The sequence below is a fragment of the Atractosteus spatula genome, chromosome 12, assembly GCF_055471065.1.
Source record: "Atractosteus spatula isolate fAtrSpa1 chromosome 12, fAtrSpa1.hap1, whole genome shotgun sequence".
Taxonomy (NCBI): Eukaryota; Metazoa; Chordata; class Actinopteri; order Semionotiformes; family Lepisosteidae; genus Atractosteus; species Atractosteus spatula.
The window spans coordinates 38,544,655-38,562,872 of NC_142717.1; the positions used below are offsets into that span (position 1 = coordinate 38,544,655).

The 18,218-nt window shown below is 39.3% G+C and overlaps 1 protein-coding gene across 2 annotated transcripts in view; it reads right to left on the minus strand.

Moving 5' to 3' along the window:
- The window catches only part of vps13b (vacuolar protein sorting 13 homolog B), a 324,831-nt gene that overhangs the window by 83,395 nt on the left and 223,218 nt on the right, over positions 1-18,218 (minus strand). For both annotated transcript variants that reach the window (XM_088929247.1, XM_088929248.1), the window contains exons 32-33: positions 13,272-13,398; positions 11,362-11,505 (exon numbers count right to left, since the gene is read on the minus strand). In XM_088929247.1, coding sequence (XP_088785373.1) covers positions 11,362-11,505; positions 13,272-13,398 — 271 coding nt within the window. The remainder of the gene's footprint in view (positions 1-11,361; positions 11,506-13,271; positions 13,399-18,218) is intronic.

Here is an 18,218-nt window from a genome sequence, read left to right on the forward strand (position 1 = left end):
ATACGAAAAGAAAGTTTGTTCAACTTCGATTAAAATTGAATAAAGCATAACAACAGTAGCAACCATAGTCAGACTTTGTACCAATTTTTAAAATTAGGCCCGTTCCCCTGTTTACTAGTTCCCTTGTCTAGGGAACGTGGGATCATGAGGAGACCCTGCTGTCTGGTCCACTGCTCCAGGGCAGTGCAATGATCTTCCAGCCCATATCAGATCTGGCAAAGACAGCGCTTTCAAATCCTGAACTCTTTTATGCCCTAGCTTTTAATTCTGTTTAATATACTGTTGTACCATTTGCATGCCTGTCTCTTTTGCCTGAAGACTTTAACGTACAGTGTCATCAGGTGACGCACCCCGAAAGGTGCTGGATTAAACATAAGGTCACTATCGGAAATAAAAATACAAGCTTGGTGTTGAATATTTTTTGAAATGGCCTTTCTTTGTAGATGCACAATGAGATTGTTTTCTCATCGTGTGCCAACACTCTCCGGGAGACATTCAGAAGGAGTTAACTGCTGGTATCTGTCAGCCTCTCATGAACACAGTGACAGGGCTCAGCCCACAGTGGCGTGTTTCATCACTGTGTATCCATACGTGCCAGTTAGTATGTTGCTCAGGTCAGGTAAGGACTATGGAGATTAACGGGGCTTTTCAATGAGAGTGTGAGCCGATTGCAGCTTAGTGACTTTCCTGTTCATGCTTCGGAGCTTTTCAAAGCCCTTGCCTGCTAACTGAGCACATGGATTTTACAGCCACGAAGCCACGAACATTTTCTTTCTGAATACAGAGTGTTTTCCATTTTTCGTGTGTGTAAGATTTTGGAACAATGTCACATGGTTTTAGGAAAAAACACATAATTGGATTACAATTGGAATTTTCTGTAACAATTGTTTACAATTTGAAGGGGATTAATTTTCTTACTGTAACTCCTGGATTTATAGACCTTTAGTAAGCTGTTCTATGTTTAAATTACTAAAGCAAACCATACTATTCAGCAGCTCAACCACTACAAAAGGATGGGATGGGACTAACAAGGACAACCTAATATTTTCCTGACATGTCAAAGGCCTGTTCATTCAGTGATGTCACATTTGGAACTTGAACACTTGAAACTGATGACAATAAAAGGCGAAAATATTAACCTCCTGATTTTTTGCAGTAACAAGCATGTGATACCACCATTATAGGAAACAGTAATGGGGGAGAACATCTAAAATTATAAAGCTGCACAATACCGTCCTCTTGTTTTATGTAGGTCAAGACAGAAGGGAAGCTGTGAGCTACATACTGTATCCCCAAAACATCTGAAACCTCAGCATTATTTTTTATTTACAGAATGATATCCTCAAATTATATTGAAGAACAAAGAAAAAATAATAAACATGTTAGCAATAAATTGCAAAGGAACGAATGCCATAAGTCAATCAATAGCTTCCCCGCGGAGAACTGTACTGTTTACCAGAAAGTTGGCTCAATGAATTGGGGTTTTGCTTATTTCCCTTAAAAACATCCTAAGCAGTTGGTCGGCATGTGGCCTTGATCTGTTAGCACATATTTTGCCACAAAACTAGTCCAGATCCACTCTGCTTCATCAAAAGAAACCATTCCTGAATCTTGACTTCTAACACAACAAATAACACCAGAGCTGAGGTATACAGTACCTTCAATTAAAAGGAGATCACCCGAATCATTCCTCTTTGGGACCCCTTGATACTAGAGTGCATTTCCCATCAGTCCTTTTATCATCTCTGTAGTCTCAAATCTGGGTGGACTTTGGGAAGCACAACAAGGGCAGATAACACAATCTGTGTTCCATAAGAACACCATGATCTAACTACAGTATCTCATACAAGGTTGGACTACAATTTGGCCTTATATAACGGTACAAATGTAGCAAGCAAAATGAACCCCCCCCAAAAAAAAAGTCTTGCGGAAACAATAATATATCCTTTAGCCAGATGGCAAGCTCATGGGGAAATTGGCAGAATAGATGGCCGTTAAAAACAACTTCATATAAAATTTCAAGCCCAGATCTAAATGAAACTGTTTTTCTTCTGACATTTCACCTTTCCGGGGGACAGTGAAACTACCTCATCCACATCACTGGGACCCAGATGCTGGAAGAGAGGTAAGCAAACTGAGTGAGTAGACTGGAGCCTCTTCGAGCCAAGCAGACGCAACTACAGATCTGTGTCCAAAGCGAAACAACAACTGTGTCTCATTATCTCCGGGGATTTATATTTAGGTTTCAAGTTCATGTTAGAGTAATTTTCTAATCTAATAATTTTAAATGCAGTGTTTATGCATGTCTAAAACCCTAGTGTTACATGGGCTTAAGTGCTAATTTAGATCCATAGGTCAAATGCTTGTGACAAAGCCGTCTTTTTAACTCTCCTCATATATTTCCACCTACCCAAACACACGCAGTCACCTTCTACGTTTTTTTAAAAAAAAGGTGCATTATGTATAGACTGAGAGACATTACAAATATAACAAAAGGAAATATAAAAAGTTGAAACAAAAGCACTAGCATTTTAAATGTCTCAGGATGTTAATGAACTGTAATGACGTAACAGTAATTTAAGAGCTAGCACACATTAAATCATATTTAAAATTATTCTTGTTACACTTCAAGGTCACAAGCTGCAGCTTTCACTGGATTGCTACTGGCGCAGGACTACAGGAAAGAACATTAAGAAAGCCATGTTAATTGATTACTCTTTGTATTATATGAAATACACGTGATACATTGAAAATCTGAAGAAACACATACAGTATGTTTTAGAAAAATGATACAGATCTTGAATTTAAACGTTTTGCTGTCATTCTGTTTAATTTGTAAATTCATGATGAACCACGATCTATTTAAGGAACTCCGAACTGTTGCATAAACACTAATCGCCTCAATCGCGAGCAAGTTTATTGGGTTCAGGTGATGAGGTGATTTTAGTCTGCTAAATATCAAGACGGGTGAAACTCAAGAAAGAAAACTACAGAAATGAACTCCTGTAGTAGGCTCCACCCTATTAAGAGAACAATGTTTTTGTTCCGACGGTATGTTGGGGTGTACTGTACAAGGTTCACCAGAAGAGCAGTGCATTTCCTCATTCTGCTTGTTTTACGCCAGCTTTCTCGTGAGTATGGGTATGCGACAGTTATGCAGTGGATTGCCCTGCTCACCAGATCTGAGCCGCAGACGAACCACATTGACCATTTCTGGGAGGATATCTGGAATCCATGGCTCACAGAGCAATAAAGTAGGCGCTTGCTTAGGCAGCCTGTACGAGAGGCATGGGACAGCATGTCACAACACAGGATCTGCAACCTGAGGCAAAGCGTGTGTCACAGATGTATAAAAACTTACATTGGCCACTCTCTACACGCCCATGACCTTTCACAGTAGAGCCGTTGTCGGCCAGCCTTGTTGATAACAAATACTAATCAATGTAAGGATTTTACCTATCATTTTTGTTCAACCCTGAAGTGAGAGTCTGTGTCTGTGTGTGCCCTGAGAAGGACTGGCATACCGTCCAGGGCGTACCCTGCCTTACGCCTGTTGCTTGCTGGGATAGGCTCGATAGGCCCCCGCTCCCTCACAACCCTGAACTGGATGAAGCAGATTAGAAAATAGATGGATAGAGATAAGATCAATAAAGTCTGATAGCACCTGCTATACAGTAGGTGCTCCATTTTCCTCCATTCATAACTTACCGATTGGCCAAAGTTACCAGTGACAAGTTTTTTTCGATGCTCAGTACAGTATGTACAGTATCTAAACACACTCTGGCCCAAAGATGATAAACTCAATGAGTCGAGCCTCTCCAAGCTGCAAGAACAGCTAAAAGTTTTGTAATATTTGTGGCCAAATCCCATTCCCATCTATTGTTTTCCAGCTCCTTATGCAAGATTGTGATGGGGGGGATGGTAAGGGGGATTAAATTGCATGTTGCACCAGTTCCAAAAGCTTCAATGGAACCGAGTTCTGTTCAGAAAGGTGGTGGAAATCTGTCTCTTGCTCCTCAGGCTATCCATGTATTAGCTGCCAGAGATCTTTATTTTGCAGCAGTGATACTGCAGTCACATATCAATCCCAAGCACTGCAGTGCAACACAGTCTAAACCGTCTAAACTGACTGACAGCATGCAGCCATACAAACTGGATAGAGACAAGTACTGAATGAATTACACAGGAAAGGAAATTCCTCATCAATACTTAAGGAACCCCAGTCAGGAAATGTATGGCACTGCCATTTGCATTCACTTTAAGAAACGTGGTACAAAGACTACATTTTTTCTTATGTCTTCTAAGGCACACCTGTTCCAACTTCAAACACAAAGAAAATGATGACACAGAAATGCCAGTAAACCCTCAAAAGATCATTTAAGGGCATATGTATACAAATGTTATCAATAATATGCGATTAAACTTCTTCATTTATAAGGTCACAACCACTTCAGGCACTGCTTAGCACACCACCACATATACAGTACACCACAATATATAGGCAAATATATAGGGAGTATTTGCAGTGTACTGAAAGGGCAAGGATTTTTGCCTTCGGTAACAAGGTGGAAAAGAGGTGAAATGGGGTAAACGTGATGACTTAGATTAATGTTGGGAAACTGCCAAAGGGCTGTGTTTGTGAGCAATTCAGTGATACAGCATTGTTTCTCAAAAACACTGGAGAGACACTGGGGCTTTATGAGTAACAGTGTTGGCAGACGGATTATTTATAGGAATGAACTTAGAAGGAGGAGGGAAAAAAAATCTCCCTCCAATTTATTTTTGGGAAAACATCCCAGTAACGATGGACATGTAAGCTCTGAAGTGGTGTCAGGACTACAAGGAAAATGACGCAATACCTATTACACTATGAAAACATTATTCCAGCTATGCAATAGTCAACAAACAGATTTCTGGCACACTGAAATCTATAAATGTAATAGCAGAATAATAAAATACACAAATACACTGAAGAACACAATCAAGATGGCAGAAAAGCCAGCAATGATCGTTAAGATAAAACATGCTGTGCCGAAAATAATAAAGTAACTTCAGCAAAATTATAAAGCCCAGCATACAGCTTCTTTGGCCCGTATCTTCCCTGTATTGGGATGAAAAGACCAGGAAAGCTTTGTAGCTGAAATGTGAAGTGAAATTAAAGATACTGGAGCTCCAAAACATACGAATACAGATATAATTTCTTCTATCATGCATTAAGGTTTAGGAGAGGGCTTCTAACACAGGCTTTGCTTGTTTAACCTTTAAGAGCCGAATGGAGAGCTTTTCACTTACATTCAGTCCATTTGCACAGGACACAGTTATACTGAATCACCTGTTATTGTAACAGTGGAATCTTGCTTGTACAGGTGTAAATGTTGCTGTGTTTTTTTTCTCGCTTTCTTTAAACCGATCCAGCAATTTTGGTAGCTTTCCAAGAAAATAATGACTCCTACCGATTTCGCTCGCCTTCTTTGGTTTAGCTTTATGCCACTTTTTGTTTTTACTAAAGAAGTGACACAGAATCCCTCCAAGCTGATTGAAAACGTTTTCCTGTGAACCATGGTCTCCACACCTGAGTGGAAAACTGAAACCAGGGTCAGGAAAAGGCCAAAGTCCCCCTGCGACAGGCCACAGTTGTTTCTCTTTAATATAATTCCAACTATTCAGATTTTATCTGGAGTTTCACGCCAATTTTTACAAACTGATACGGAGCGAAAAAGCCATTCGGCTGCTACTGATCTCAAATATATTAGGTTTCCAAGCTGAATTTAAAATGTGTGCAGTTGTTCTTTCAGAAAATCTAAAGTCAATGACTTGGCTCTCTAAACGTTAAAAGGCGAAATGTTTTGACTGCCTGTCAATTAGCAGTTGATTCACATGTAAAGGGTCACTAAACTCTTAAGAAAAAGATACGGTTTCATAACAATAAGGAGAGCAAGATGAACGGTCACTATAAAAATATGTATGTTCAAGATAGGCTGAAGCAATTCGCTTACTTAACAGATGTTAAACAGTCAAATGTAAAGAGAGATGGATGCACAGGGAGAGATATTTATTATTACACACTAAAGCAACAGGGAAAATCAAAACAGAGCAGACCTGGAAGGAGGACTGCTTTTTTCGGTCTCTGAAACTGATACGGCTCATTGAGAGGGTTAACAAGGGGAACTGAATCTGTCGTGCCCTGTGCTTCAGGGGGCTACAGTATGTCTTAGAGCAACGGGCTACAATGGGTATTTCTTTAAAAAATGCGACAACTGCATTCTCTAGAGAGGCCATGTGGCTGGCTGTAAAAACTCAACCCATACCTTTTGGATCCTGGATATTCAGTTCTTTGTACGCAATTGACAGTGAGCTGCTGAGATGCTCAGACGTGCCCTGAGAAATACTTTTCTCAAGAGTATGAAAGATGCTAGACATGACACTGCTGCATTCACAACAGCTGATTTCATTTTTGTTCAGACAGACCAAACTACGGTCCAAGAGTACATACTTATTTATCTCATGAGTAATTGAAATCAATTGGAATTGAACATAAAAAAATGCTAGATCTAAAATTCCATACTGAATACTTCCATTTACCTTTCCTGGGAAACAGAATGTTACAGTATGTTTATCAATCATCAGATGATTACTAATTTTCCTTGGTTACACTCATGCAATCATGATTTTCCTGGATGTTTAGAGAAGTCATCTGCAAATGCAACTCAGCTGAGTTTGAAGATATAATTTGAACCAAAATGCATTGAGAGCAAATATAATTTCTTCTCAATGCAGGGCAATGAAGGTTAAATGGGAAAATTGGAACATTTTCTAATACTGTACTTCATTATTGTTACTTGTTTCTCTTTCCTTTGGTATCAGAATTCAAAATGTGACAATTAGCCTGACTTTATTGCCACACAAGCATGAATTAGTCTCTTTAAGAGACTAAAATCTTAATTAAATCTCGTCTGTGGTCCTGTTCAGACCCCTTTTCGCAGCTTTAATAGGAGTACTGTAAGAACTGAAGAATAATTGCAAAACATTTTGCTTCTTAGGCAAAGAACATTCACTGTAAGTCAGGCTGTAGTGCGATATGCAGCAGGGTCCCTCCTCTGCTTTAATCTCGATCCCCTTTTCAAGAGGCCATCCTCATTAAGGATCTCCAATCCCACAAGACAATTACATTCACACAGAATTAGTATAAATAAAGCTTCTGTTAGCTTTGATTAAATCAGATATCGAAGGCGGAAATGAACATTATCAGAGAACTCCGCCTGAGGGTTCAAGTTTACCTTTTGTTTTTAGGGACCCCCGGTGTCAGTACATGGCTTTTATTTTTCACAGTAGCACGTGGTGGAATACAGTCCCAGTTCGATACACGCAAATACGATCAAATAAATCCGCCGGAACGAAGCTATGTCTGCTTTTCTACCAGATCTAGACTCCATGCACTATACATTAAAAAGAGGCTAACAAATTTCTTGAAAATTATTTTAGCCAAGAACAGGCTTTAAATCCCATGAAGTTGTCCATCCTATACCGTACTGTAAATCCATCTTGGTCTCTTGTAAATAAGAGCACGTCTTACAGCTCATTACCGTATACAGTAGCGCATGAGAAACTCTGCAACGAGGTAATAAAACAATATTTAAACTGCATTTACAATTCTGATCGTTGAAGAAACCTCTGAAGCAGCGCCAGGGTAAGAAGGGAGAATGGAACTACTGGGATTATTTTTGAAGTGAAAAGCACCAGTCCTCACGAGGAATGGCCTACAGAGCAGAAACTATTTCACTGTGTGCTTTGACTGCGATGATTCACAAGTTCCCCGTGACGTCTGGTACCTCTTGCAACCTCGTCAGGGAATGCAACGCTAGCATCCTGAGGAGGAAGTCTTAGTTAAACTTTGCTTCAAAGGCACATACTTGTCTGAGGATATGATACATTATGGTGTGGGACTTCCCAAGCTAAACTCGAATTTTCCTCCAAATGCTCAGTGTAAACACATGGCTGGAGACGCAGCGTGCGGTCGAGTGTTTTCAAATTTCTCTCACAGCTGAAGACGCTTGCTGTGTTGTTAATTGTTTTTTTTTTTCTTCAGCTCGGTTTGCCATTTTCGAAATATTTTGGAAAGATATCTTTGCGGCGGCTGCTGGCGGACAGGAGGCCGGCCGAGCCAAGCCAGACGTTTCCACTACAAAGTCACCACTGAGCGGATGGCAAGGAGATAGTAAACAACATCCATGGGCGAGCTGGGCAGAACGCGCTGTGGAGGCAAGCTCCTCTGCCCCCTTCCCTCAGCTTCTCCCTTCTCTCTCTGTATTTATTGTGGGGCGTACAGGCCTTAGGAATTCGCACGCCCATGAGTGCCACTATCTCTACACTCTCTGCCGCTCAGCTGAAGATTTCACTAGGAGCACATTATTGCTGTGCTTCAGCTGAAACCACAGGACTTCAAAACAATATGAGATTATATTACAAATGTGGGGAAAACATCGGAAAATGTAAATACAGGCTGTAGTGATATTCATAGAGCAAAACGGCAAGTCACAGTTTAGGATACGTGTGGTTCATTGCTTTCATGAATTCAGTCTGTATCTTTCTGTCCTGTATGTGCGTGGGTTAGCTGAAATAATGTGTGATATCCTATGTTAACAAGGCCTGTTTGTGTAAAATAATAATACAAATCACTCACTTTCTTAAACTGAGAAACCCAAGAGACCGCACTATATAGGTGCTTAAGTCAGGTCCTTTGTATATATTCCTAAAAGCTAGCTAAAGAGATCTTGAAAATACTGGATGCATTACATATGGACCTATATCCACAGCTCTATGTGTTTTTTTAATAGATCGGTCAATATTATATTACTTAGTCAGTAGTCAATTTTCTTATACTCATTGAAGACCTACAGTATCTTTCAATTATCAAGTAATCATCATCAAGTTGTTTGACTTGTATACAAGAGTCTTACAGTATACAAACGACAAATGTAGAAACAGGAGAAAGTGGAAGATTTTCATGACATATTCAAAATTATATAACCTGATACCTAAGTCAGAATCTCCGGGCAGTTGCAATATACTTTGAAGTGACTACGAACTCTTTCCTTTTTGTTTGCCTGAGTTCCTCTGAGAACATCAGATGCAGACTATTGCACAATACCAGCACATTTCCACAGCAGTCTTTCCAAAGCACTTAACAGTTCAATTTATGCAAATTTTCCAATACTAAAATAAATAATTTAATAAGCAAAAAACAACCGATTCTGAGTCAATAACGATTATGTACATTTGTCTAAAAAACGCAAAGCTTCTACTTTTAAACTACCAGGATCTTCTCTACAGTATTATGATTTTAAACCAGGTGGAGTGAACACGTCTTGGCACCCAATAGCATCATATGTCACACGCCTCACAATGTAATCAATCCTTAAGTAAACATTGTTTTATACTGAACCCAATCATCAGTTTTAGGAAACAATGCTCTACTCCACACAGTCAATTAAGTTTTTGTAAGTCATAATGAATTAAGTTGCTTTTTTAAGTCTGAGTCCAATTTTTCTTTATGTCGACTAATTAGCAATGATGCAGTGACACTCAGGTCAATGGGTTTCTAACTGTCTGAAACGACCTACAATTCCCACACAGCTTGCACTGCAGTGTCCTGGAGGGACCTACTCTTTGGATGCTGTGCAGGCCCAGAGCTCCCAGCCCCACATTAGCAATGACTAGGGGCAATGAGCAGGACCCTGTGCTGTAGTTTTGGAAAGGCCTGAGCTCAGAGACAAATGTAATCTCTCCTCAATGTGCCGCACAGCCCTGCTTTTTTAATATGCAAGGATACGGCTCATTGCCCAAGAACTCTTTCAAGTCACATTTATGGTATTAAAGCATAAAGTACTCATTTTGTCACTGCCAGGCTTTGCCATTTGAAAAACAAATTCATTAGCGTACACAATAAAATACAGCTGTGTTCCCCCTTTTGAAACCCGTGCCCAGTCCTAACAATATGCTGCTGGAGTTGAGAAGAAAATTCTGATACAGAAAACGCCCAACATCTTTTTTTTTTCCCTCTTTCCAGCTCTCCACACACCTCTACCGACCTAATAAAGCGATAAGCAGAAATCTTTAAATGGTTATACTCAATGCTGATTATACACACATATACGAAAACTGTACAAAGATCTGCCTCTCACAGAATATGGGGACCACAGATTTGCGTGCTCTGAAGCTGTACAACTGTTAATTACGCATAGAGTCCTATTGATTTTTCATTATATTGCAGTCTATTTAATTATATTTTCTCATTTTAGAAAAAGGCAATGCACCCTGTTGCACAAAGCTACATAATAAATGTACTAAAAACTAGCTTGATTTTTTGTGTGAGTTTTTTTTTAACATTGTGAGCACATGGCTATACTGGGTTGAAAAGAGCTTTGAGGTCACTGTCACAGCCACTAGAGGGCCCTGAATGCTCAAGTAATTCAGAGCAGAACTATCCTTGAGATGCAGCGGTGACATCAATCTCAGATGCCCTGTGCTGTACCGTGTGATGATCCCAGCCCTACCAAAGAGCTGCTAAACATCATGTACTGAACCTAGGTGAACTTGGAACAGCACCCTCTGATACTGAACCTGATAATAAACGCAAACAATGAATCACTACAAGAAAGGGTGAGGGGCAGGAGATTTTCTCAAATAAGAAGCAGATGCTGGATACCTGCTGAAAGCACTACTTTTTAGTCACGCTGTAGTTTTTAAAAGTAAATAAAATAAAACATATTACTGCCTTTCTTAAAATCAATATGAACACGCATGGGTGTGGGCTGCCAGATGTTCTCTCTTTCCTTATTTCACTTCATGGTACACAGCATGCTCTGAAGATGTGCTGTGAACTGCATTGTGCACTATCAAAGATGAGCTTTTAAAGTGCTTAACGTTTTTTCCTGCTCTACAGGGTCCTCCCTTGTGAAGGACAACAGAGGGCTCTTGAGGATCTGGTTCGGACACTAATGTTTTCACATAGGGAACAGCTGGTAAATATTTTTAGATTCCGTTTCATTAAAAAGCTTTACGGACTAGACAGACAAAGCAAACGTCTCTGAACTTCTCCCCCCTTTCATAAACACACTGAAAAGAGCGACAGCTGAAAATTGTAAACGAATACTGGATTAAGAGACCTACACAACTTTCAATCAGTAAATATTTAACTCCCAATAAAAACGAACAGAAAAGGGAAGACAACAAGAGGGGGAGAAAAAAAAAGCGAGGAGCATGGCGGTCCGAGGCCAAGGACAAGCAGTGCAATCCCCTGGTGGCCTGTTATTGGTCATACGGTGGTGGGAGACTCCAGTCAACGACTCCCCTGGCCGTTACCTCCGTGGTGTTTTCAGAAGCTTCCAGTCCCCACACGTTGGCCCTGAGGAGCTGCTGCAGGAGCTGTACTTGAGCCACGCTGAGGAAGAAGTCCAGGCTTGTGGTCACGTTCACTTCCAGGGAATGGCCACACACGACAATCTCCTGCAGAGAGAGGAGGAGCGGCCATGAGCTTCACCCGCACTCCCCCTGCCCCGCTGGGGATGGCACACCCCGTGCTCGGAGGTGAAGGGGAAACTGCTCCCAGCTCGTCATGAATGAGGTTAGGCTCTGCAGGCTGAAGGCCCTGCTAAAGGAACATGACTCAAGAAACAACAACGGTCTAAGATTATTTTTTTTTTAAAAAAGCTTTTAGAGAACATGTTTCTTCATCGGTGTTCTCCCAGCTTCTTTGGATTTTCCCCTGGAACCACTCCATCTTCGAAAGTCACAAATCACACTTTCTTGTCTGCACGTGGAGAACAAATGAGCTGTTGCACACCGTCACGAGTGACGTTCAGATGCAAGCAGCAAAAAATCCAAATGACAATTTGAGACTGCGCATACATGCAAATTTACATTCAATGTCTTAAATCTTAGTTGTGTTTTGCATATATATAGTATTTCTAAATTGCATGCATTTTTTTACTTCAATGCATTAGAACAGTGCTCATCATATTTTATTAGTCCTCAACACATCACGAGGGAAGAGAAGACTTCTGATACACATGATGACACAAACTGAGCTGGTTATGTACCTTTAGCACAATGGTAACCTATTTTTTTGTGTCCCAGTATCCTGGACCCCTTGGCAGACAAGTACATTATTGGTGAAAATTAATGAAAAGAGGATAACATTGTACACAGCATACAGTTACAAAACAATATCCCCATTGCTGTTTCATATTTGATAACTTTAAGATGCAGTGAAACTGAATCAGCTGGCACTGCAATTTAAATTTTACTTTCAGCCTCTATATACTGAGTAATAATGAGTCAAACATTCCTTTATCAGCATTCACCATATTATTCCTACCCCACACCCTGAAAATGAAAAATGTGTATTGGCCTCTAAAGGTGTCACTTTAATTTTGGTCTAATATGATCACGGTCCTGCAAAACAAATAAAGTACAATGTTTAGTTTCCACTTCTCATTCATAAACAAAAGGTGAAATTACACCAATTTGTGTGGAAAAAAACAAACTGACCTTGTGAGCAATCACCGAATTTCAGGATGGAGTCACAACACAATCAGTGGTGTTTGCCGAAATGTAGTTAGCTCATGGGATGATAAAAATGTAAGTGGGTGGGAAAAGCCTGTATTTTACAAATGTGTTGTATTGCATCAGGCAGCTCTGTAACTTTACAAGTACAATTTTAAAATCAGCTTGTTTGCCATGCTGAAATGCCTGCAACTGTTAAAAAATAAAATCTGGGGCATTTCCCATCAGTTTACTGGTTAATAAGAACAAAAATCTGATGTTCTGGTCCGTGACACATTAGAAACATAACTCCAGTACAAACCTATTAATTATGTGGCTTCCAAACTGCAAAACTGAAATGTGATCTGCAAAATGAATGGCTATTTTGAATGACACAAAATGGTAAATATTTTATAATAACGCTGTGAAATATTTTTTAAATACATTTAACCATTGGTTAATATTTTCCAATGTAACAAAACTTACAACAAAATTAAAGACAGATTTTTTTAAAGCATATACTGTCTAAACTGCTTTAACCCCTACAGTGCGCAATGTGCAACTCACCTTGACCTGTGACCTCTGCAGAGCGCACCGTGTCATTTGCCGTGAGCTGTAACCTCTGCGGTGCTCACTGCTCCCCTCACCTTGAACTCTGACCTCTGCGGTGTCTACTGCTGCTGTTTACTTTAACCTGTGACCTCTATAGTACTCACTGCGCCACTCACCTCGACCTGTGGGCTGTCAGGTGACACCTGCTTGGTGAATATGATAGCCGGGGCAGCAGTCAGGCGAACCGAGAAATCTGTCAGGATTGGCGTCAGGATCGCCCTTCTCTCCTGGTGCCGTCGAATGCTGTACGGGATTTATAGATCACAGTTATAAAACTCACTATGTTCTCTTCACAAAATGCTGTATACATCTACTTGTGCAATATTTTGAAAAAGAACAGCATTGAACTGATAAAACTTTGTGATCATGTGGCCTGACGTACAGGTCGATCTGACTGGTTCTGGAAACCAGTCCAAATCATTTTTTTCCCAGTATATCTTCATTTTTCCTCAATCACTGCATCCCTGTTTTATGGGAAATTATACACTAGATTTATTCTTCAAAGTAACAATGTCTACAACTAAGACTGGTTGAGTAATATTAGTACACACAGATATTTTATTAGTTTCAACAAAGATGCAGAAAACACTAACTCTAAGAACGAGTAAAACTAAAGCAAGCAAGAAAGATGTATTACTACTAATTTCTACTTCAATCTACCTCATCTTTCTCTGTAAACTGGGCTGTATCAAGAATTAACATTTCATTTCAGTGAGTGATAACCTTCAGCCTGTTTTGGTAGAGAGTCACGATCACATTTAATCAGGTGATTTTTATGGTTCATTGGCTCATCATTATGAAAGATAAAATGAAATTTGTATTTGGGAAATGTCATTTTTTTGCTAAATTCTGTGTTTTCATTCTTGAACTCTTAGGTTATGATTGTATATTCTGGAAAAAAAAACAACGACTACAGCTCATCTTTATTCATCAATGGTTCATCACTGGTTATTCTTGGTACACTGTATGGCATGCCCCCTGTATAAACAGGGGTAGTGACATTGCCAAATGTGAGTGGCACCCTATCATGTCTTGTGATTTTTTTCTGATAGCTCAGCTACAACATTTGCACACAGCTTCTGACCCGCACTGCTCAAGCTCAAGGTCTGCTAAATCCTAATCATTAGTGACAACTGACTTCACATTTTCAACATCACTTGGTTGTTAAAAATTTAAACCAGAAAAAAAAAACTCAATTTCAAATGCAGCCTTCAAAACCCATTTACACTTGCAAGCCAACCTGTGAAATATTTCCATAACCGAGCCTTTCAAATTTCTCAGAAGGACATTTCAGCTCCAAGCTACAATAATTCAGAGAACGATGTGAGCCATTATTTGACAATTCTCTATTGGGAACACACCCTAATTGTATACACAAGACCAAACTAAAACCTTAAAATATAAACTTTCCCCATTTTGCTAATGTTCATTCCCACAATCAAGTTATATTTGCGGGAACATTTGTTAGCAGTAAAACAAATATACAACTCGGCTTTATAAGGTGGTGTTAATTGCCACATCTGCTGCTATTAAAACAATCAAACAGCATAGCTTCCAATATTTATAGTCGGCACAGGATTAAAACAAGCTGGAGTTCTAGGTGGCCTGGTGAAATTCTGTATAACCTATGCCAATATCATATCATATTCTGCCGTAGAAATGTACATTACCAGTGCCCTCAAGGGATGCATGCCAATATTTTTTTTTGGAGCATAAGCTAATTCATACAGCATGGTTGTTATGATGGAAAGCTATTTATAAGGTGCTTTCAGGGCAAAACCTGTGGGCTGTTTTCAGCAGGCAATCGTAATTCCTTTTCAATACAATGCAAAACAATTAGCACCCTATTGTGACATACAGGTGCTTTCAATCATTCTACTGGATGGTGTAATGCTTCTCCGTCCCAATTCTTGTGGGCTTTTCTAGTGAAGGAAGAGCCCTGCTATGAGAGCTACTCAAGAAGTTATGAATCATGCCGAGCAAACCAGTGTGAACACAAGCAAGGAATTATGTGACACCAAAGGACCCAGCGTGGGAAGGTAGAAAGTTCACAGCTAAAAAACCAACATCTTTTGTGGAATTCTATACTATCATGCAGACAGAATCTGTCAGCAGATTGTTGTATATGGAATTTCCTACAAAACCTCAGGAAGCAAGCAGAGTTCAATGGAGATCAGCAACTACTGGAATTAAAAAAAAATCCTGGCAAGATGCAATGTTTTAGAACAGAGCTAAGTGGGGGGAAAAAAAGGTGTGAACCTTGCAGTCATCTTGACTTGTAGTGTAGTGTGTTTTGTTTCAGACAAATAAAATAACTAACCCAACTCCTTGCAATAATGTAAAACACTCAAAAACAGATCAGGAGCACAAATCAGGAAGTTTAATTACAAAAGTACATTCCAAGCTTATACGCTTTTTGTATTAGATTCCTCCAACTTACGTTTGTCAAACTGACCATTTGAAATAAACCAGCTGAAGTTAAGGGAAAAAATGTAAGACTGTCTGTCAGTCCTGTCCGAGATCTCATGATACTAGCATTGGATATCTGAATGTGGTCCTGTCCACCTACAACAAGCATCTTCTTGTAACACAATGAACCTTACAAGACCCTCGTTCAAAACAAAACACAAACAATTGTAATAAAAATAACCATTTTTTTAAAATGTGGCCACCAACAGTCTTGAGCTTTAAACAAAAGGCAGGATTACGTGATTAAGGCAACTTGCATAAAAGTTAAACAATGCCATTCATATGAAAATCCTATCAGAAAAGAAAATAATTCTTCAGGAGTGCAATCCTACACATCTTAGATTTTATTAATCACACACTGTATATGGGTTTGAGGCAATGACAAATTCAAATACTGTAAATGTGAATGGCAAACATTGAAAGCAGTATTAAAAACAATTCAAGGAAAAGTAAATCAGGCCGCTTTAACAAATAAGGTAAATAGATATTTCCTCTGTGTTTATAAAACCATATAAAATAGCAGAGGTAGGAATGTACAACCTACTGTATTTGTATAGTTCAGTTTGAAGTAATACTTGAAACTCAAAAGAACATACTGTACTTCAGGTTATACTGCATGATATGCAGTATCATGGCTTTTTAAATAATTGGGAACCTCTGTTTCCAGGCAAAATAAAGCTTGTGTCGATATAAACAGGTGATATCAGATCTGCAATAGACAAAGACTCTCATTTCAGACTGGTGACGATGGAACCAAATCACAGCACCTTTAACGCAATGTTCTCCCAGAGCCAGGTACAAACAAGGCAGTGCAGTATAAAATATAACCAAACAGGTTAATTAATGATAATCTCACAACGTACTACCTACTATGAACATTTTCTGAAAATATAAAAGGATATCATGTCTTGTCTGGGATAATTCCTTAAAAGTGTTTTTGGAGGACAGATGAGCACCCCAGCACCTTTGATACAGAAATGTGGTTCTTGATCTCCCTCGCTATGGAGGTCAGAACTAGTTAAACAACAATTCTTTGCTGTACAGTAAGAACTACTGAGAAGGGAACAAAATGACAGAATGAAAATGATACAAAGCTCAAATCCTGAAACAGTTCAAACAGAAGACCCAGTGTCTCTTGGCTGACGTCCACAGTAAACTGCACAGTGTATGTGATTGCAGTGTGACAGTCGTACCAGTACTCCTCAACACTAAAAGCAGGTAGGAGAAGCCTCTTGCTTTCCATCTGCCTGATTCATGATGGTAAGTTTTCCTACAACGAAAAAATGATGTGACCTAAAAAGCACTTTGTCAAAATCAAGCTCATGTTGCTTTTACAGAGCGCTACATTCTTTAGAGGCTACTTTCAGTCAACAGTGAACAAATTTGAAATTCTTTTCTTTGTGATTTTTGGGCCTGTTCCTTTTCAAAACAAGAGCTAAAATCGCATAAGCCAAACAGGCCATTAAACTTGCTTGTTTTAGCTCCCTGTTCCAAATTTTCAGAAGCAAAGATTGAAAATATGCTTCTTGAAAATGATATATTATGTTGAATAAACTTGATTTGTGTTTAAAGTTGACCTGCAAAATGACTTTTGAAAAAATGGATTGTTGAATATACAGTACGAGTGCTGAATCAGATTTAAAAAAAAAGATGAGCTCGACTTTGTTTGACAAGCCTGAGAACCATCAGAGGCAGCTGAGACATCTTAGCTGTAGGAAAGGAGGTGGAATTCTGGTGCTGGAGGGCTTTCATTCCATCTCTTCTCTTAATGACCTAAATTATTGGCTCAATTGGACCAATTTATCGACTTGAGGTGCCGAAACCTACAAAACCTGCTGGCACACCATCCCTCCAGGACCAGGACTGGACACCTTTGCTGCAGGGTAACAGACTGGCTTAGGCAAAATTAAACATTATGGATTTCTGTATGTATGCAGCATTATTCAGATTTATACACAACTTAAACAAATTCTAAACAAGCAATAATATCTGGAAGAATGGTAAAAAACCCTCAGAACTGCCAAACCCTCACAGCCCAATACAGAAAGTGCCCAGTCAGTGTAATCCCTGCCAGAGGAGGATTTACAAAATACTATTTTCAGGAGTGTGAATAAATGTGATTCTTGTGTTTTCTGGAATTCTTGTGACATTTGTGACAAGTATGCCTTTGAACTGTGCAAAACTACTGTGCTTACAACACAACTTTTGTAGTTTAGAATTGTTTTAAAAACAATACACTGTACTGTATATATAGGCACTGAAAGGTTAACCATATGTTGAGCATTTTACCCCCATGGAAATATCTCGCATGAAATTTAAAATGAAGAAGGTTACTTCTATTGACATTTTGCAGCCCAACTTCATTTTGATACTGCTGACAACAGAAAAGGTCAAGTGGTAAAAAACCATGCTAGAAATGGATAGTACCATGCACTGCTTATATGAATAAATCTGGAACTGTATTAATTAAATAATGTTTGCCCCATGCTGTTGTCATGCTTGAAGAACTGTGGATTAGAATGTAAGGATGGTTACAAACAACAGGAGGCCACTCAGCCCAGCTAACCCAATGCTCCCAGTAGTTAAACAATGCT